General features: G+C 40.8%; 2 protein-coding genes and 1 long non-coding RNA gene across 7 annotated transcripts in view; 2 read left to right on the forward strand and 1 right to left on the reverse strand.

Annotated features, from left to right (window-relative positions):
- The first annotated feature begins 1,716 nt into the window (after nt 1-1,716).
- On the forward strand, nt 1,717-13,867 carry LOC125712329 (uncharacterized). The gene is made up of 5 exons (XR_007383263.1): nt 1,717-2,022; nt 2,248-2,363; nt 8,399-8,486; nt 12,809-13,024; nt 13,783-13,867. It is a non-coding gene; the product is annotated as an uncharacterized LOC125712329 (long non-coding RNA).
- Nucleotides 2,874-9,255, reverse strand: LOC125712270 (uncharacterized). Its single transcript, XM_048982150.1, has 4 exons — nt 8,979-9,255; nt 6,903-7,139; nt 5,311-6,484; nt 2,874-4,646 (listed from the first exon to the last, which is right to left on the reverse strand). Exons 2-4 carry the CDS (start codon nt 7,042-7,044, stop codon nt 4,460-4,462), a joined length of 1,503 nt encoding a protein of 500 aa, XP_048838107.1. The 5' UTR covers nt 7,045-7,139; nt 8,979-9,255; the 3' UTR covers nt 2,874-4,459.
- Nucleotides 13,868-16,470: 2,603 nt separating the features above from the next.
- Nucleotides 16,471-22,107, forward strand: part of LOC125712234 (alpha-2-macroglobulin) — a 31,699-nt gene continuing 26,062 nt past the window's right edge. For 3 of the 5 annotated variants that reach the window (XM_048982061.1, XM_048982062.1, XM_048982063.1), the window contains exons 1-8: nt 16,473-16,874; nt 17,817-17,997; nt 19,649-19,805; nt 20,038-20,090; nt 20,304-20,324; nt 21,449-21,617; nt 21,773-21,857; nt 22,005-22,098. In XM_048982061.1, the coding sequence (XP_048838018.1) occupies nt 16,810-16,874; nt 17,817-17,997; nt 19,649-19,805; nt 20,038-20,090; nt 20,304-20,324; nt 21,449-21,617; nt 21,773-21,857; nt 22,005-22,098 (825 nt within the window). In that variant the 5' untranslated portion in view covers nt 16,473-16,809. Of the gene's footprint in view, nt 16,875-17,816; nt 17,998-19,648; nt 19,806-20,037; nt 20,091-20,303; nt 20,325-21,448; nt 21,618-21,772; nt 21,858-22,004; nt 22,099-22,107 lie in introns of all 5 variants that reach the window. The other 2 variants (XM_048982064.1, XM_048982065.1) reach the window with 2 other exon arrangements.

Here is a 22,107-nt window from a genome sequence, read left to right on the forward strand (position 1 = left end):
AATACCTAGTTGAACCTGAGAAAAGCTGAATGACCCTTTACACAAGCGGCGAAAAACGAGCGAATGATTAGAAATTTATTTTAAGAAACCGCACTCTTCTAAAATTAAAAAATAATACATGCACGAAACCAAAAAACAGGAATGGAACAGTGTACCTATTCGGCACTCACTGACGAAAATCCCACAGCATATCTTTACACAAAGTGTAACAAATATTTACTAAGTTTTTCTAACAAAGGTAAATATGACTTGAAAACAAAAATTAAAAAAATACCACTGTGTTTAGGTATCTGGTCTAAAGTGAACATGGGCAGTATTAGCTGGATGAAGAGTAAAATAACAAATAATTGACCATTTCCACACAGGCGGCAGGAAACGGATAGCGGAATCCAAAAATATTATACCACTAACAAATGGGCTAATCATACGCCCATGGATAGATTTAGTGCCGTTAACTGCTCTAAATATGACCAAATCATTCCGTGCATTTAATAACCAGAAGCCAAGACCTCGTACCCCATGTACACGTACCTTCCTTCCCGATCACACATGTTACTCGGCTCGCCTCACCATGAATCTGCCTCAGACTGCTCCAATTATGCTTCTTTTTCCTCGACATAAATGTCAAAACTGACTTGGTAGTAAAATTCCCCAAAGCAAATAGTTCACAACAATGAATTGAAAGAAACCTTTCTGTGATAAAAAAAAATAGGCTTTGTAAAACAAATCAGTTTTTAATGGGACTTTATTTTATTGTTTCGCAAAACCCCGAAAATTTAAAAAGCATCAAGTAGTGTTAAACAAAATTTAGCCTACGTATTATACATAACAATTTCATTTTCTTTTTATTGCTTGTTACAATTCTAACCATTCAAACGTACACACAGAGACGTCGCTAGGGCTTTTTTCAAATAAACTAGTCTAGTGTGTTCTTTCATTTTCATAAAATTCAGACCGCCCTGTAAAGACAAACCCGCATTTCATAAATTAAAAAGTAGCGCTCTATATATAGGCTAACGTAGGCCTATTTAAATTGTCTTATAAATTTTCATTTTTTTTTTATTGTTAAATGTGTATACAAATGTAACTAAATTCAGTTTAATCTATTTTAATAAATCGATGGTGCTAATAGCATTTAATGGCCCGTAAGCCAAAATAGACCAAAGTCACCGAAACGCCAGATATGCTTAAAGAAATACAAATAGCCTAGGCCTATTTAAAAATTTTGGGAAAAATCTCTTATCCAAGTTTCATCTTATCCGCCCAAAGCCATGGATTTCCTGGACTTTGCGGTGCCGAATCTATCGAAAAAAACTGACATCTTTTATTTTCTTTGAAGTAGCCTATACTTCGGGACTGAGCATTGATCGCTCAATATGATGACATTCTCAGTCATCCCACACTTCTGTGTTTGAGGTATTTAAAGCCAACTTAGAAAAATGCACAATCTATGTCAATTAAAATACCATTAATCTGAGTTTTTAAAGCGTCAACTTGAATGCTTAGAACTGTCTCGTCGATTTCCGTAAAGTTCATATATTCAAGCAGCTGCTAGAAATTCATTTTCAGTTACTTCTTTAACTACCAGGTTCTATATATGCTAGCGACTTTTTTAAAACAGTTTGTATATAGATTCTTGTTAAGTTCTCCGTCGCCCCCTGTGGACGGGATTCAGCATAAATTTAAACGATACCTCCACTTACGAAAGCGAAAACTATCAGTTTTGCCAACATTTCATGGTGGAGTTAGGAAACACCTTCCGGATACCTTGTTAATCATGATCAGTATTATTGCCAATTTTTCTAATCATATAAATGATTACAATTCAAATTTCTCAGTTTACACACTCAGCTACTGTATGAAGGCAATGTTTTAACAAATATTTCTGGCTCTACTGATATCACGACAACGACGTTACAGCATAAGTGACTTCCTGCGACGATCGACAGTCGTGTGTAGTGACGTGAGAGGGAGCGATGTTCTACTTGCTTGAAAACTGGAACATAATCGGGACGTGTGCAGGTACCGACCGACATTAAAGCACTGTAAATACGTTACTTTGAGTCGCAGCTTGTTTTATTCAGATGCTCTGGCTAGCATAGGTTACGTGTGTGCCATGCCCCGCCAGCCTTTTTCTTCGTTTTGTTAAAATATCCAGCCAACTGGCGGGCCCTCGTGTATTTCAGCAGTATGAACACACAATCCATAAAATCGAATGTTTTACGTAGTTTTCTTTCTTTAATGCAGCTCTGTGTTAGGAAGGAGTAACCGAAGACACTTGCCGGGCGCCAGTCAATCACCACGATGAGACGAAACGCTTCCAGCATCTGAAACGAGCTACGGGCAGTTTTTCCATCGCACCGGTATTTTCGCGTCAAAATACGGATCCGTTTCTGGTTACATTTCATTCACAGATTTCAGAAACGAACAATGAAGCAACTTCCCTCATCTGGGCCAAATGACAACTTAAAGATCTCAAACACAATCAGTAACGGGCACGGAGTGTATTGGAAAAAAACACAGCGATGAACTTTCAGCACACGAACACTGGTAAAGCAATTTCCCGGCTTTACAGGTAAAAAAAAAAAAAAAAAATACTGTCCCAGCTCCATAAACTTTGAAGCCGAATCCTACACTTTTCTAATAGCTAAAAATGCCCAGTGATGGAAATGAAAATTGGATGCGTGTATGTATTAAGTACCATTACGAAATGTCCCACAACCTCGCTTAAAAACTAAATCTTACTCTAGTTCAGCACGTAACGGAATAAAACTAAATAGACTGCACTGCCAGAATTTTGCATTAGAATAATTCATAGCCGTATTGCAAAGTGTTGGCAATTGCCAACCAATTTCAGTAATGAAACTTTGAACTGGAGACACAAATCACTTTATTTGTTTAATCAAAGAGAATCTACATTGGTCATGTCTGAAGTTACATAGAAATTTCAGATTTAAAAAGTGGGCCACGGATGATTAAACATAGAACCATATGTAGGACTAAAAAGCAAAATCTGCTGTAAGAAAAAGAAAAAACAAACAAAAAGATACAATAAATTGCGTATCAGCAATTTCAGACGACTACACACTGCTAGTGAGTAAAAGGTACAGCAGGGTCCTGCCGTTACATACATCAGTGAAATGTGTTCTTGCCATTGTATCATAAAATTCATGTACTATCCTGTAGTATCAAAATCTGTCACTTTAGCAAGTATTGACTTCACCCAGGAAAAGAGAGATTTCCCCCCCACTGCTTCTCATTATTTGGCTACAGTTTTATGTTGTGAAATCAGTGTTTTTTTATTTTATTCCCCCAAAATACAGAATCCATGTATGGAATCTGTAACTATGGCGAAAGCGAAACCGTTTTAACTGAAAATCAAATTAATGTATACCATAATGGAAACTGTTGCCTCAAACCATTAACATCAGTAGAGACTGCTACACATACTCGGAGCCAAATAGTTAAAAATAAAACAAAAATCAAGCTAGCAGAAGGCCCAAGTGAGGAATGTTACCAAAATAAATAAATAAAAAAATTACACTACTTGTAGAACTTTCACAAAATGCCCCTGATTGCCCTACATGGCAAAGACAAAGGTAGGGACACCATTGCTTGGAAAACTGTGGACAAGTGATTGTTTTCTCGCAAATACAGCAGATGGAAAAGCAGGATGAGAGCTACACGCTCGCCACACCCCTCAATGAAAGGCCGCTGGTCAGAGGCCTGAGAAAAGCTTGTCCTTTCTACTTGCACACAGCCGCTAGCACCACTTAGACAAAAATAAAAATGAAACAAAAATTAATCCATGCACTAAACCAAAACAGTCCTTAGATTACAAGCAGACATGCTCCTGAATTTAAGCCATGCATTGTGTGCTTGGGTTGCGGAAATGGCTGCATGGACTTTGTTTGCAAAGACCGTAGATGGAAGTGGACTGTAGTATTAATTGTTCTTGCATGGCAGTTGCATTTTCCATATTCATATTCCACTCAATGGTATACATGCACTTTCCTAACTCTGGACAATATGACACACAAACACATTCAAATTGAACGTCTGAAGGTATTCAGTTTGTTGGAATGACTTACAAGGCCAATGCAAGGAGAAGGCCATGACCATCCGTTATTCCTCTCTGCTCTGGAAATCAGGCAATATTTCATACATGCCGAGAGAGAATCTCTCTGCCAGATCTAGATTGTCAGCAGAGTACAAGACATGTACTTTAAAGGACCTGCAAAGCTGCGTTTTCACAGTGCTAAAAGACGTCAACTTTTACCTTCAGCAACTAATAAACACGTCATATGAAGTGCTGAAAAGAAAATAAAGCAGGCTTTTACATTAAAAACGCATAACAAATCCAACATAGCTACCTAACCAACAGTATGCCATCCATGACATTTAAATTCTCTTTTCTTGTGCTGTGTAGCCATTGTGCTGGTGCAGAGCGGCCTTAGCGTCAGGCACCTGTGTCTTGCTTCAGACGCTGACTGCGGGCCTTGTACACCTCGATGAGAAGGTCTTTCACGTACTGGATCTCCCGTTCCACGGATTCTGCCTTGTCCCGCAGCTCCCGATTCCGGACCTCTAGCCCACGCAGTTCCTCCTCCAGGGAGTCCAGCTCTGCCCTCTTGCGCTGCCGATACCTGTGGGAGGTTCTGGTTTTATTACGGTTTCTACAATCACAGCCTTTGCCATCCAGTGACTCCCATAGCTTAGTGTAGGTCACATTTAAGTGAATGAGGCGATTAAGCCCAGTGTTTAACATCCCCGGCCCCAGAGACCCACCGTATGTTTGCTTCTGTTGAGTGTTGACCGAGCCGTTGCCTGTTGACTGAGCCATTAGATGATCGGCACTGAATAACTAAACTGAATGAGGTCACAGGACCGGCTATGTTTTTCGTATCCATTCATAAATGTTAAAATTTATTTGGATGTTCAACACAAAAGTATTAGCCAAGGAAAATAATGACGCCCAAAATTAATGTTTATTTAACTAACAACTACTGCATATTTTGAAGACAAGAACAACTGCATCTAATTCATAACATCCAATTAGATCATCATAGTAATTTAGCTATTTGAATTGGATTCTTTCGATTACTCTCATAATTACCAAAACATGAAGCCAACGCACAACCAATTTAAATGGTGCGATTCCCTGATCTACAGTTAAGATTTATTAAACCCAAAGGCACATTACATCGGGCCTTCAGGACCAGTTTGACATCCCCAAGTACCACAGCAGAGGCCTGGCCCGTATTCAGTCTTATGCATTTCAGTGCACATCACACACATGCATATTCTCACCTATGAGCTGCCGTTTTGTTCTGATCTCGCTTCTTCTGCTTACGCTCTCCCTGAATGGGGTTCGCAGGTGCAGCTTCGATCTCCAGCTTGATGGTGCAGGCCTCCACCTTCAGCTCTGGAGCTGACCTGTGACTAGCCTGCCCTGGCAAAAGCCCCTTTCCATCTCCCTTGGGCAAGCATTCTGGACTGGAATCTCTAAGCAAATCAGAGAAGCCACTAGGGCGGCACCCTGCCTCCGTTGACCCTGATCTCATCTGCCCTTCCGTCAGACCCATGAACCCATAAGGTTCCACAGAGCTGCTGGACTGAAGAAAACTCTGGCTCACCTCCACCCCTCTACTGAGAACTTCTGCACCATCACTACACCTGTCTCCCTGTGATGTCTCCAACTCTGCACCACCCTCACTACCAGTAACCTCCCTCAATCCATGGCCCAGCTGGTCTTCCCTCTTGCAAGGTGTGTCCATTATTGCACCAAGACAATACCCGCCAGCCATCTTCTCTTCACCACCAACATCACCTGGGAAGTAGTAACAGTCCTCCTCTTTCAACTGTACAGAACACTCGCCAATCTTTACTCTGTTTCCAACACAACATCCTTTTCCAATCCCCTTTTCAGCCTCCACACCTAAGTAGTTAACACCTTCCTCTGGGCTACCTGAGTGATTTTCTTTGGAATTCCAGATATTATTTTCCAATCCATCGGCCACCCTCACCCCATCCAAAACTCTCCTACGATTATTGCTGTTAGGACGAGTGCAATTGTAAGGGGCAGGTCTAGGTGTCTTGCATCGGCCAATAGGGCCTCCGCAAAAGCTCAGCAGGTCGAGTTCCCCAGTTGCCAGGGTAACAAGAAGTGGAGTAGATTCTGATTGGCTAGAGCTGTATGAAGCATAGGGCAATGGGTAGTACGACTGGGTACCACTTTCTGGGGTTACATGGTCACATTTCTCTACTTTCTCCACTTTCTTTGGGGTCGCATCAGACAGGAAGTAATCCTCTAGTTGAGCAAGCTCTTCTTGCAATAAGGAGGTCATCACCTCCAAATCAGAGGGCACCTGGACGTCATGCTGAGGTGGCGAGGGGGGAAGGGACTCCCTGGGAGAGGAGTGAGAGGTAGGGAGGTAAGAGGAGAAATCAACTTTTTCCGTCATCCAGTCAGTGAGAACATCACCTATATGGGGGAAGGGGAGAAATAACAAAAATATATATACGCAATATGTAAAAAGATATATACACTGGCAAAAAGAAATGACAGTCATCAATAATGATCAAGCAATAAGCAAATCGATAACATTTGACAAGGGCGTGTCCCTGTCCTTTCCCACAAACACAACCTGTATTCCATGCTAGCACCTAAACCAAAAGCTACAGCTACCATCACGTACCAAACGCTTACCTCAGTTTCTAAGGGCAACGTTACAGTAACAAGTCAGAATTACTACGGCAACTTGCGAAAGGTCTTTATATACTACATGCATTGCCAAAATATTTATTTTTACGTTACTCACTGTGCAAGGAGAACGAACGTGCTGCAGTGCGGCTACCACCCTGAACGGGGGAAAATAGAAAAGCGTATAACGGCAACTTACCAATTAAGTGCTGGGTATCTTCTAACTCCTCCCCCCTCCTCTGCTCTGATTGGCTGTGGCTAGCCAGTAGGGGAGAGAGAGTGAGGGGGTCTACCGGGCAGTTGAGGGGAGTCTTCCAGAGAGGTACCAATGCCGCCATCATTTCCTCTGGTTTGATTTAGAAGATGTAACGTTGGCAATACGTAAGGATGTACGAGATGAGCCACAAAGGACAGAGTTGAGGGAGTGTTGTAAGACCTACAGGGAATTGGACAAAAAATTAAGATCTTGCTAAAACCAATTCTCCTGGTTAGTCCTTTGCCAAAGACACCAACCATGTGCACAACATCCCTAACCAGTATAGCAACAAACCTCTCCCATCTCAGAATCTCAGCACAGAACTACTAGTCAACAACAGATGCATGGATTCAGCTTGGGAAAAGAACATTTATGTACTGGAAATTTAAATAATTTATAAGAATAATATTTTTTAAAAATATATATAAAAATTTACTTCATGGATGCGAACATAAGCAGGTATTTCATTTGCATGTCTCAAAAAGCATTTTATTTACACAAACCTGAAGCTGTTACTCCAAATCACACTGAAATCATAGTTTGTACAAAATTACTAGTTCATTTGGCCACACTGCCAGAGTTCAGCTGGAATTATTACAATTATCAACTGACACTAAAAACTGCCTTCATTTCATCAATGCAGTAGCAGAATTAAATTTTATTATTTTATTTTTAAATTATTCAGACCATGAGCATGAACTTGCTTTAAACCATACAAACCTTCAGTTTTAAAACAACCACAAAATTAGTGTTACATTTTAAGGGAAATAACAAAAAAAAAAAAAAAAAAACAGAAGACAAAAAAAAAACATAAATATATCTTACATAGTTTACTAGAAGTGATGACAAATACAAAAAAAATACATATCAGAGCCACTTTTCACTGCCAAGACAGTTTTACCCACAATCACAAAGAAACCTGTAAATAGCCCCAATTAACCCTTTACGGTTTAGGCAGAAAATGAATTCTCAAAAAAGTTTCTTGGAAAATTAACGCGCAAGTTATAATTCGGTACAATCAAAGCATTCTCTGGCATTGCTAAACTACATATCTATGATAACATAGAATTTAATATTTTTATTACAATTTCACATCATGCAAAACTCAAGTATCAAGGCAGAACATACCATGCAATTCGGCAAGCCGATAAGTGCCATGTCGTTTTACCGGCAGAAGAAATTGTCGTCTACGGTTTAACACTTAATCTACTGTACTAGAGAAGCTCACATGCATGACACTGGCGCGCGCAGCACTTGGCAAACTTCATTCAAGCATTTCTCACGTTTATACCTACATGCATGCATTTAAGCGGAAACCTCCATCTAAAACCACTGCCATACAGCACAAAATCGGGTACAGCAACCACAGTACATGCGAAGCGATTGTTATGATGATTAACACAGCGACGAAATTCATTAATTTACCCCGTTACATGCAGGCTTAAATGGAGCAGAGCCCAGGTGACAGAATTAGGATGAAGACAACGCGCAGTAACCAGGACTGTCTCCCCTTGGCGGTGTTAACAGGTACAACAAAGCCAGCTACGATGACATATTTAGCAACACCACTAATAAAAAACACTGCCACTCAACTCAAATACCCGAAAAGACACGCTACAGACAATGACTAAAAGTTAGGTGATCAGCAGCCCATCAGAACCGCATCATTGGAGTAAACTTTCGCATCATACAATAGTACCGTCAATCTAAATGCCACGACAAACAGCAACAGATAAAACGTACTAATTATTATTCATGTGCTAAGAGCAGGTTCAATTACTTAAAATTTAACAGAGAACAGATCATGCACAGTTAGGTTCAGGTACAGTACCTCAGAGTTATCCGGTGGTAACATCAGACAACACCGCATTATTCCTAGTTTATTAACCCCGAAGTGGTATCAGAAGTGCCGCCAGCCAGAACCACCACCATCCAAACTAGTTACCCAACAAGTTACAGAGTAAGACCAGGCGAAACCTAAACTCTAGAAAGTGTGTGAGAAGTGTCAGTTAAACTTACTCCATTTTGGCGTCCGGGTTTTGCTAATAAATCGCGGGGCTTCGCCAAGGCAAAGTCCGTTATTGAAAAGAGCGCAGAACAGTCGTCCGGTTTAAAGAGCCATGTCGTGCCCACGGGCCGCCAGAGTCGGATGTACTCCTCCGCCGTTACGCACGGTGCTCTAATGCTGAGACGTGGGCTGTCAGCTCCGTTTTAAAACTGCGCCCGGACTCACAGCCAAAGTCCTGCCGTGACCCGTTCACACGTAATTGAGATCACTCCGCCTATCTCCCCTACCAGACAGCTTCGTCCAACGGACTACATTCGTCAGTTTAGGAAGAAGGGTCCTGTAGCTGTGTTAACAAATCACTAAGTTGCCTGCAAATTCAAATTTGTTTTAATATAAGTTATGTTTTAACACAGACAACACTCAAGTACTAATACTTTGCATGGACGTTTTAAGTATTTTAACATAGAATGTACATGATATAAGAGATGCGTCAACTTTAGTGTAAGACTTTGTTGCAAGTAAGCATATGAGTCGTTCATCTGACAGGGTTGCGGCCGTTTTTGATATCCGACGCTCATAAACAAAGCAAAACACGCTGAATTTTCATTGTTTACAAAGGACTATTTAATCATTACTAGAGAGGAAGGACACAGTTACTAATATGTGTTGTGTAAAAGCCATATTGCAACCTTGTTGCATCAGCTCTGCAGAATGGACAGGAGATTCGTTAGACGTGGGAAGTAAGTCGCATTTCATTGGCTGAAAAGAATTCCTCTTATTGGTTGGCTTGCAGTGAAACGTACGCCCCGTTTTAACCACATGCTCGATGTAAATATCCCGAGAAAGGAAAAAGCATGTGAAATACATGTTTCAAACAACAGTATATGCAACCAAATAAGCGAATTGAAGTAAATTTCACGATACTGTCCAATGAATCATTGCTTGAATTTATTTAGCGAAGATTTTAATAATAATTGAATTAGTTATTAAAACACAAATCTGTCCTGTTTCTTGAAAAAGAACATGGTGCCTCCCATAACAGTTCTAAGATATTTTATGACGTCCAAATAAGAGAAATTTGTATTTTGTGAAGATATGTGGCTGAAGATAAAACATGCCATTTGAAATATAGTGACAAGAAGGAAGTGTATTCGTATTATAAAACGTCCTTTTACATTATTGGCATCATCGATTGTGTATTATGCTTAGTTATGATTTAACAAGCATTAAAGCGCTTCTAAATTATAAACTAGGATTTCCAAGTAGGAACTTTGGAATCCTCTTATTACCACGGTAACACCTCTGCCTGTCTGGAGTTGCTATGCAAAGAGTCTTGCATTTTTTTGGCTGCAAAACCAAAACCTGATTGAAGCAGCTACGTCTTCCTGTTGCTATAGTAATAGCGAACACTGCCCCCTATTTTAGACATGTTTTCCGGTTGCTGTTGCCATGGGTTTGCAAAACCTTTGGGTACCTCCGTTTCGCTCTCTCTTCAGATTTGACGTTTCTTCAGTGATCACAATAAATGTGAGAATAAATGCTTGAAAATATAGCCTACATATAGTCACTTTCTTGTGACTGTCGTCCTAAATTGTGCTCATTATAATTACTTTTGCATATGTAGTAACTGTACTCACCTCGAACAGTAGCAAAGTTGAACTTAGCTGCAACAATATAATTAGTGCTTTTAAAACAACAGTACACAATTTCACCCAGCACGTTATGTTATTGATTTGAGTGGTACGATTCGAAGGAGTTTATAAATACGCATCGTACTTATGAAAATGTGTGTGGGGGAGGGACAATGTATTGCAAGAACTGTAAATGGGATTTGCAGTCTGAAATTGGGGTAAGAAACTTCAGTGAAAGTGAAATACTCGCAGCTGACGCAATCTTGCGGACACAGAGGTGGAGATGCTGATAGTCCGACTGCCACCGGGGAGAGAGCAGACGTTTCACACCTCTTTAATTGGTCCGACGGGACTTGTTTGACAATCTTTGAAGTAATTTCGTAGAATCAACACATGATGTCTTGCTTCATAATTTTATGTATTACTTAAGAGTACCTAAGTTGTATGTGTAAAACTAGCAGCGTGGTTAAAACATGCGCTTAAAAGTTGTTTGTTTATGAATACTAAATGTAGAGAATAGTAGATACGCTAAGCGTGTATGCAACACACAGTTATAGTCATTGGTTTGGGTGTATGTGTACACATCGAAATAGGTGAAATAAATGTTTATGCAGAATACATGACATGTTAGCAGCATTGCATCAGGGTGTCATCATTAGCTCGGGGGAGGGGGGAGCTAATATCATCTCTATACGTGTTGGAAGAGGCAGGAGCCGTTAACGGGGGCGAATCCCAAATCAAAAGCACGCGCCTCCACGCGGGACGCGCATTTTAATGCACGACAGTCAGAGCATAAATTAACTACATAAATAAGTCCGCGCATAAGAAATAGCGCGTGCATGGTAGGTACTTCATCGGTAGTTAAGAGGGGTGTATTTTGGACTATGTTTGGTGCTTAAAAAACTGTAACGACTCCGTTGTGAATTAAAGTGGAGCACGGACGATTGCCCCCCACGTACTATTCCACCATATATTGCATACACTTTCACCGTCGGTGCAAGAAAGTAACATGTGTAATGGGCCGTGGGATTCCTTAAAATTGATGTAAGTGTCGCTGGCAAGTTTTCGTTTAAATAGCAGAACCTGTGCAAACCTCTGTCATGTGGCAAGGATTAGAGTGATGAATGATAGCACTTACGAAAAGCTGTCTGAATTGCGGTAATAACGTGCAGTACGTGTCTCTGTAGTGTCATTTCATCCGAAAAGATTTAATGAATATGCAGTTTCAAAATCGGGATAAACTTTCGAAAAATAATTTTATCAAGACATTGATACATTGATTTCCGCAAATATTTTTATAGGACTTTTTTTTTTAAGTAATAGAAATAACGACAACTAGGGTGGCAGCGGGATACCGGTTTCACAGTAGGGATGCCGGTTTATAGTATACTACGGTATGAAAATGGATGGTTATCATACCATGTATATTGCTACATGTAATCAATAAGTAACTTTGATACACTCTCAATAATGAACATTCCTTGATAGTATCTCATCACAGAAATGAATCCAATTCCAGCTGGTGTGGTAATGGAGTAAAGTTAGCATTGCAATGCAAGCTGGACATTTACTCTTTTGAAACATTAAAATTTGATACATTCAAAAATCTGTGTTTGTGAAATTACATGGACACCTTGGTTACTCAAGTACTAAAGCCAATACATTGTGAAAACAGCAAATAATCCATCCCCTATTGTACATAACCTTTTTGACAGTTTGCGATGTTTCAAAATGAAATCTCCACATGGAATAACAAAGAATTTCTTACCAAATGGTTATTCATGATTACATGACATACAAATTTGTGAATGTGGGGTGTGCTTGTTTCTGTAATGCTTTAATAGAGTAAATACAGAGAAGATCTGTGAACATCTGGAGAATATGGAACCCACTGTTTACTGTACTCTGGTTGATAAAGCCTTGGACAGCCTATACCCAACACTTGAGGAAACTTCAAGTGTTGGTGAAGGAAGGGGCAGCTCAGCAGCCATAATGTCATGTAAAAAAAAGCAGATTTCGTGGACAAACAAGGTAAAGAGAAGTTGATGGTATTGGCAGAACTCTTTACAGTATAAGCGTTTCTCTTTACAGGATGGCGACAGTGCCTTTGGATTAGCAGACTGGGGAGGTGGTCCAATCTTTAAGAAAGGAAGCTGGAGGGTGTGTTCTAACTTTGTGTGGATCATCTATTTTTTTGGGCATCTATCTAGGTGACCTTCTGGAAGCCTCCCTGGAGATGTGTTTGCCCAAATTGGAGGAGACCCCGGGGCAGACTCAGGACATGCTGGAGAGATTACATCTCTTGGCTGTCTTGGGGACGACTTGGTATTCCCCTGTGGAGCTGGAGGAGGTGACTGGGGAGAAGGAGGTCTGGGCATCCCTGCTTAGACTGCTGCTTATGTGACCCGACCCTGGATAAGTAGCGGGTAATGGATGGATGGATGGAACTAATAAAACACACCTGTTTCTAAGGATTTGAAAAAGTATTTTATTGATGGAAATGCTTGTTGAAATGTTATTTTTTTGGGTTGAGTAATTAAAATATAAACTTCATATTGTGAAGTATACCAAAATACAATATTGCTGGATTGCAGTAATTTCAGCTGATGAAAGTTTTTTCAGATATGGGATATTTAGGTAATAGAGTTGATCCAAAAACTGGAAATGGATGTCCAACTGAAACTAAAAAGAAAGTCAGATCAGGTTAGATTGGAAAACATACATTGGTACAGCTCATTGCCACACCCACAACATGACGAAACAACTTGGGATCCCAGTTGACCACCCCAGGCCAATACACGGTCGAGTCCCACCCTGGCCCAGTCCAGCCGCTTGGGTCCTCAGTAATGAGGATCTTGTGTCGGGAAGTGTGGACTGGGGGCAGACCACACCAAACCTAAATGGGCCCATTGCGGGCTACAGTATGATGAAAGTAATGATATTGCAAAACACTGTATTACAAACACTTTTTTATTGTAGAATCTTTCCATAGACTGTACATTAGATGTAGAATTTATAACTTTAAAATGATTTCATGCAACATTTCTTTCAACAGTGAACACACACACACACAAAAAAAAACACACTTTCACTTACCATGAAACATCATGTTATTTATTTTAGCAAGCAATCTTTAACCTTGAATATCTGTCTCTCCTTCTGTTCCTCTCTCTTATACACACAGAGTTGGACCCAGTGATTCCATCCCAGACAACTGAGAATGAGACCTGAATGCCTTGCATGTGATTTAATAAAAATATATACAGATTGAACGATTCTCCTGTTTTTATGGGTTTTGGTAGCTAGATGGAAGCATGAAGTAGGATTTTTAATTACATTTGCTGTTACATTACAAATAGCCTATTAATTGTTTGATGTATGCATTGTTGCACTACGGTTTTGTGAAACCAGATTAATGGAGCTAGAGATTTAAATAAGAAAACCATGGTCTGTAAAAAGCATGGTTTGGAAAGACCATGGTTTATGACCAAGATTATACTAGGGTTTAACTGTAGCATGATAAAACCATAGTCATAATTTCCATAGTTACCCAAAAAAACATGAAAAATGGCAAACCATTATAAACCATGGTTAATTTTTGTAAGGGCAGAAGAGTGTCATCTCGTGGGCACCGATCTACCATCGAGCGAGGCTGCAAGTAAAATGTCTCCCTCACCAACATCACTCACAGCGGTTGGTACAAACAATATATAGAGATGCACGAGATATCGGTTAACATACCAATAACATAACATACCGACATTGCCAGCTAATGTTTATACTTTATCAATATTAAAAGTTAGCAGTACCAGAGCTAAAGACACAACTACTGAAAAATGGAGATGCTAGATTGGCCTAATATCCATTTTCCACAGTGGGGGATGAGGGATTTAAATGATAATTTGATAATTTAATAATAATTGACACTTTTTATTGATCCCCGTAGGGAAATTGTCTTTTACACCTCCCACAACTTGCTCTTTTTTCATAGAGGAAGTTGTCTGCGAAGGGCTGCCACCCGTAGCGGCGCCCAGGGAGCTGGGGGTTAAGGGCCTTGCTCAAGGACCCACAAGCTGATGCTGGGTTTGAACCTGCGACCTTCTGATTACAGGCAAATCAGATGGCTAAATGGCTACTTCAGCTACATGTTTCATATGTTATAATTCAATATGAAATCAGGCCCATAGATCGATCTTTTGTTTTCCACAGAATAAAATTATGCAGGGGCGGCATGGTGGTGCAGTGGTTAGCACTGCTGCCTCACACCTCTGGGACATGGGTTTGAGTCTCTGCCTGGGTTACATGTGTGTGGAGTTTGCATGTTCTCCCCATGTCATCGTGGGGTTTCCTCCAGGTACTCCGGTTTCCCCCCACAGTCCAAAAACATGCTGAGCTAATTGGAGTTACATGTGTGAGTGAATGGTGTGTGAGTGTGCCCTGTGATGGGCTGGCCCCCCATCCTGGGTTGTTCCCTGCCTCATGCCTGTTGCTTCCAGGATAGGCTCCAGACCCTCCAGGACCCAGTAGGATAAGCGGTTTGGAAAATGGATGGATGGATGGAAAATTATGCGGACATCCTACCTTCAGCCAGTGGCGCAAATAGGATTTTTGAATTGGGGGGGACCAAGCTTAGCCAGGCAAGCGCCGCTCAATTTCATTCACCTCTAGGAACTGCGTCAGAGAGCCGGGCCAATCAGCAGAAGGAGGGCTGAAAGCAGTAACGTTGAATTCAAACGATGCACTCCAGCACGTATCATATGTCACAACCAAACTGTAGTGATTGGCTGAAGCAGAAAGTATCTGCCACGTGCAGTGAACACATGTCAATTACTAGGGTTCACAAAGTGAAATGATGTGAAAGGGGCTGATGTATCAGGCTAGATCTAGCTGTCAGCATTTCAACTGTACTGTAATTAGAATTAGTGCTTACATTTTTTTTTGTGCAATAAAGGCCTTAACTGGTTCTTAATTAGCCTATTTGTGTAATTTAGGCCAATGGTTTGCAATAAAAAAACAATAAAAATGATATTTTTTGAAACCACAGATCAACAATGAACACCGTCAACAAAGTCCTACTTGATAAACGCTACCCATACAGGATAAACCTTTCATTTGTTAGTGTGCCAATGAATCACCAACCAAAACCCAAGAAAGGCATTCATATTTAGCCTGTTGTAAGTTAAACAGGCAACAAGTAAGGGATAGCCTACTTACATCGTTTGGTTTTTGAATAAACGCTGTACTTGTTTTTTGCCTTTTCGTTGGCTTCATCCTTCTATTCAATCCATCAGATGGGCCTAATGGTCACTATGGTTACCGCTACAACTTTGACAGGCTCTGCTGAGGCAGCTCGTACGATTCAGGACCCCTTAACAAAAAACACAAGAAGTGTTGCTAGGAGCTTGAAGGTAGCCGTAATAAAGCATGTTCAGATTTTCATTTAAGATGTGTGAAATAAAATTTCAGTCCCTAAAACAGGAGTGTGAGTTATAGCCATCACTCTGTGCTTTAACCTGTCCCGTCCCTGAATGGTCCATCAGTGTTGCGCACATGTGGATTGATGCTGACGTGGTACGGTATACAGGCTTCTCAGTAAACGCTAATGCCAAATGTCTGTGCTGCAACTCAACAAACGCAGTATTGACGGGATATTTTTTCTTTATACAAAGAGTAAGTAGGGGGGACGGATCGAGGTCACTCTGAATCTGAAGGGGACCCATCCCATCCGTCCCTGGTGCTAACTGCGTGCCTGCCTTCGGCATACTGATGTCAGGGAGGTGGATGGGGGGTCTGGCAGTGAAATTTGTCGTGGCTAGGCGACGGTTATTGTCCTATGTAAAAAGGTTGGTATCACCACCGACGCGAGGGGATGTTGTGGCGACTGTAAAAGTTGTAGACACCCCCGCATAAATTCATTTTATAATCTCTGAACAGGTTTCACTGCACATCATTTGCGGGTGCCAAGAATCCAGCGCGGGGGGGGGGGCAAGGTTCGGGGGTGCTGTGTAACCTGGATTAAAATCTTGCTAACGTCCCTGTGAAAGAAAACCAACGAGCTACTTGTTATGCAACCCATCCCTATTACTATTAGGCTTTCCTGCACAAATAAATGACGTAACGATTCCCGTTAAGTGAAGGGGCATACAAATATATTCTCCTGTATCGCGTTTGGAAGGGGAAACGTTTCACGAACTTGAGCTCGGACCCAGCTATGTGCGAGCTGCTGCTTATTTTCGTCCTGCTGCAGGCTGCAGGCACGGGTGGCACAAACGTATTGTGAGTAACCTAATTAAACTAATTTCTTTTTTTGCGTGTGTTATTCTGAGAAACCTAGTACTGTTTTACTAAAGTAACTCGTACGTTGTCCGTGTGTCAAACAGGCACTTATGGATTTGCAACGACACAGTAGATTTAAAAAAATAATTATACCATCTTGTTTAAAATTAGAAATTTTATATGCAACCCAATAAGAATTCAAAAGTTACGTAAAATAACGTGCTTCGTATGGTGATCTGATTTTGACTTGTAATTATTGTTTCTACAGAAATCACATTTTTTTGCGGTGTCTTAAATATAGACCTGTATTAATTGCTTGTTTAAGTATGCCGGTTATATAAATGTGGGTACTTTAACATTAAGGTGAGGTTTTAGTTATAGTAGACTGCAGATTGACCTATAAAGCTTCTAATTTCCTTCAGTCCGTGAAATACAGATGTTAGATAGAGTGGTCCCGTAATCAGGATGCGATGTGTACCGTGTTTTATCCGGACCGAAATACAATTTAATACCCTCCATAGCCCCCCACCCCTCTCCCTGACGACAATAACAACCGAGTCCTTCACCTCTTCATGTTGAAAGTGCCAACCCCAGAATGTCTTCTGAAAAAGATGAATCTCCCTAAATCTCACCCTAAATGGTGCTCCTCCTGTGATGTATATTAAGGTTGTTGCTTGCCTCTCCTGAACTGCAGCAGCTACCTGAGCTCGTTCAAAGTGACCTGTCCATTCACGCCTCTGAAGCCTTTCGGAATCGCTGCCTGGGGCCGCAGGCCAGGCTGTGGTTCGTCTTCGGGCCTGAGCTCCGGCTCCGTGTGCAGTTTGCATGGGCTCACAGCCCTGTATATGACAGGCAGGGCTCGAAAGCAAATGCCTTCCTGGCATGTCTCAGTCTGTCTAAGTGGGACTTTCTTTTGCCACAATTAATTGATTTTCCCATTAGGGATTACCTGGTGACTGTCACCTCGCAAGCCGTGAGCGGAAGCACAGAGACAGTTTGCGTCCACCTGGAGTCCCAGGTGCCGGTGACAGTCAACATCTCACTGCTCATGGAGGGTGACGAAACTGTAGTCTTAATGGAGGAGGTGGTAGCTCCCCCTTTCTACCGCTGCGTGCCTTTCCAGGTCAGGCTTTCTTTACATAGTCATCTGTGCGAGAACAAATCATTAAAACTATTTAAAAAATTGGACTTAGGGATTTATTGTGTGTTCAATTTGTCCACGTAAAAGTGTTAATACCGTAATTTAATAGAAAATCTAATGTTCCCTACAGTTTTGAGCCATTTTCAATGACAGCTCAAAGTGAATTAGTGAAGTTTTAGTTCACTTGACACGGACAGTTCTTACAGAAAGTCTTGGAATGCTTGCTTAATTCAGTAATAATACTGCATATGCATTGGATTATAACAAAAATCATTACTTTATTCATTTTTTTACGAAAAATATACATCACATTAGAAACAACCAGTAGTTTTAAGTAAAACATTCTTTTCATGTAGTAATAAACTGAAATGGAAATTCTAGCACTAAAAGAGGCTGTTCTGAGTTAAAAAAGTTCACAGGCAAGCAGCCTCACTTGGTATTTTTTAATTAGTAACACCTTTGCAGTAACATAAAACACCAAACATCCCTAGTGTCCCTTTGGGAGCCAGTGATTAAATTGCTATTTATTGCAAAATGGCAAAAACAGAACTGAATGAGTCAAAAATTGTGACACTTACTTAAAAGAAAATGTTAAACACTAAAGACTTTCTGCACACACTGTATCCTATAAATAAAGCTGTTTATCCTTTCTGTTTGGAGGGCATGCCTGTCCTGGGCACACACACGTGCAGGGTTACATACTGTAAGCAATTTGGAGACGTTGCTACATCTAACTGAGTGTCTTTGGGCTGTGCGAGGAAACCAAAAGTCCTGGAGGGACCCAACTGTTCCTTTCTTCAACTGTCACTTTAGTGCATAACCCACCAGAGCATACCAAACAATAGTATACCAAACCATAATATACCAAACAATAGTATACCAAACCATAGTATACCAAACCATAGTATACCAAAACAGAATTATGTGGTGTGCCCCGCTACAGTGCATATCGTACTGAAGTATACCAAACCATAGTATACCAAACCATAGTATACCAAAACAGAATTATGTGGTGTGCCCCGCTACAGTGCATATCGTACTGAAGTATACCAAACCATAGCATACCAAACCATAGTATACCAAAACAGAATTATGTGGTGTGCCCCGCTACAGTGCATATCGTACTGAAGTATACCAAACCATAGCATACCAAACCATAGTATACCAAAACAGAATTATGTGGTGTGCCCCGCTACAGTGCATATCGCACTGAAATATACCAAACCATTGTATACCAAGACAGTATTATGTGGTGTGCCCACTACAGTGCGATAATGTGTAATACCCGGAGAAAACCCCACGACGACATGGGGAGAACATGCAAACTCCACACACATGTGCTAACCACTGCACCACCATGCCGCCCCTGAAGTATACCAAACCATTGTATACCAAGACAGTATTACAGTATGTGATGTGCCCCGCTACAGTGCATATGCACACTGAGCTACCCCAGACAGCCTGAGGATTTACAAAATTACTGCAATTACTGTTTATTTAAAAAAATAATAGCAAAAGAGACCTTATATATTGTCTAATAATCCATGTTAGGTAAATTTCAACAGCCCAACATGTCCAAGATGATAATGGCTGTGCTGCTCACCTGTGCTCCCTGTGTTCTTCCCCTGTTCAGATTCCTGCTGTGTTCTCTCATAGAGTGGCCACCTTACACGCCACTTTCAAGGGGCCCACAGAGCATGTAACAGAAAATACCAGGATCTTCATCATTCCATCTGGCAGTCTCCCCATCATGCAGACTGACAAACCAATCTATAAGCCTGGACAGGAAGGTCCTTTTTGCTTTTCAGTTAATTCTCCATGGCTTTCTGTAGTAAAAAATAAACTTTATGTAAAACAAGTTTTCAGTTATTTTATATTCCCATGCACATGAATCTATTTACCCTATGAAGTTTACACTGTGTTTCTTCTATATTTGACTTTTCTTTTGTCTTCTATGTATGGAACCATCCTTGCTTTAAAGATCTCAGTCCATAACAATTACATCTGTTCTGTTTTCCATAGTCATGTTCCGAATTGCAACAGTGGATTTCAGTTTTTTGCCCCTGAACCAGAAGGTGAGCTGTTAAACACACCAAATGGCTGTAGGACAAAAAAAAGAATTTTTAAAAAACTGGTTAATAGGAGCTGGTGGTTAGAAGTAATTTTGTTCATAATTACCAGGAAAGTGCCAAAAAGCTGGTCTGAGCCTCTGACTATGGTATTTCACTTTGCTTCTTAACCTTGTGCTCTGATTCAATAAATGGTTTTCACTGTTTTTTTATTAACAGTACAAAACTGTGGAGTTGAAGGTAGGGAACTTTTTCTAATATATTTTACTTTCCCTAAAATTATTCATAATGTTAGTTTCTGTTGTTTCAACCATAAAAGCAATGAACTAGACCAGAGACGTGGCGCTGACTTTGGGAGGATGGAATGTTCTCTGGTGCAGGAGATGTTGTTACACTTCTCAACCTTCATCTCCTAACTTATGTGTGATATCAGCCTTTTTACAGAGTCTAAGACAATAAATCGTATTCTGTCACTTTCCTGCGTCGCTTTCCCACCTTTCCGAACGCACTGTGGCCTTGATGCTAAACATGGGAGATGGAAAAAGCTTGCAGGTTAAACTTCATAATTGTAGGTCAAATTTTCATAAGTGAGGAAACTATACTACCTTCCCAAAAGAATGGAGCATGAGTAAGTCATTTTGCTTAGTATCAGTGATATTAGACAAAAATATACTGGTATATAACAAATCAGTATGTCAGTTCCAGGTTCCTGAAAAAAAGTTTCTGCAGTGGGAAAGGGTATTTTGATCAGAGCCAGTCAAGAAGCCGAAGATAGGAGGTCAGGAATGAGACGATGATGGGTGGCTTGATTTCTGGAGCAGTCTACCTTGTGGCAACCTGATTACTCTATATTTGCTCCAGTCGTGGGCAGCATGTGTCTCAGTGGTTGCCAGTTTGAGCCCATCCTCAGCAGAATAGTCAAATGTCTGGCGGCCTTTGAGCAAGGCCCTTAACCCCCAGCTCCCTGGGTGCCGCTGCAGGTAGCTGCTCTTCACTGCTAGGCTTGGTCTTGCCTATGTACATGTCTGTGTGCCATGGAGAACATGAAGGGATTGGTGGAAAGTGAATTTCCCCACTGTGATCAATAAAGGGTCATTATGGTTTGCATAACACCTTCCATTTTGGTCACGGTAGGGGTGAGGATGGGGCAGTTTCCTAATTACCAGGACTATGTTGCCAAATTGCCTCTAGGCATGAATGTGTATGTGTGTGCGCGCATGTGGTAAAATGCTATTTACCTAATGGATAATTGTAGATAATTTTAGTGGTGATCTGTCCATATAGCTATTTATATATTCAAAGCTAAAAGGTCCTTAAAATGGTAATTTCTGTCTTTCTCCGTCTGCATTTCGGTGTATTTGCAGGATTCCAACCACAATCGTATTGCTCAGTGGTTAAACCAGTCAGCTGCCAGCGGGATTCTGGACTTCTCCTATCGCCTGAGTGCTGAGTCACCTCAGGGCAGCTACGTCATCACTGCCTGGGACGAAATAGGCAGACAGGCGTCCCAGTCCTTTGAAGTGCAAGAGTTTGGTCAGGACACCTTCATACCTCTGTCTATCTATCTATCTATCTATCTATGTAATATATATTGCACATATATATATATATATTTTTCAAACATTTGCTGCTGAAAATGGATGTTTGTGCCTCTCCTGAAAACAACAGGTGTTGTGTTTTTTATGTAGTTCTACAAAAGTTTGAGGTAAAAGTACATCTTCCTGCTTTTTGGCTTGTTCAAGACACTAAGGCAGCGTTGAAGGTTTGTGGAAAGTAAGTCTAAGCAAATTCTTCTGCCCAAAGGTCATTGGAGTAGCTTAACATCATGTTATATTCTGTTGTAATGGCATTGCATTGCATGTCTCAAATATGAATTCTAAAATTCCTAAAAAGGGTAAATCATGATGTACTTTTTTGTAGATACACCTATGGAAAGCCAGTCCAAGGATCAGTTAAGGCAAAAGTGTGTTTAGACCCCGAGATGACCTATGAATGCATGACATACAACATGACAGTAAGAAGC

Source organism: Brienomyrus brachyistius, chromosome 17 (assembly GCF_023856365.1).
Source record: "Brienomyrus brachyistius isolate T26 chromosome 17, BBRACH_0.4, whole genome shotgun sequence".
Taxonomy (NCBI): Eukaryota; Metazoa; Chordata; class Actinopteri; order Osteoglossiformes; family Mormyridae; genus Brienomyrus; species Brienomyrus brachyistius.

What these genes read in the sequence shown, in the direction of transcription:
- LOC125712270 (XM_048982150.1), bottom strand. Translation starts at nt 7,044, where the DNA reads ATGATGGCGGCATTGGTACCTCTCTGGAAGACTCCCCTCAACTGCCCG. An exon ending in AGATACCCAGCACTTAATTG is followed by an intron (nt 6,485 to 6,902) that starts GTAAGTTGCCGT and finishes TCCCCCATATAG; the next exon opens with GTGATGTTCTCACTGACTGG. An exon ending in AACAAAACGGCAGCTCATAG is followed by an intron (nt 4,647 to 5,310) that starts GTGAGAATATGC and finishes AACCTCCCACAG; the next exon opens with GTATCGGCAGCGCAAGAGGG.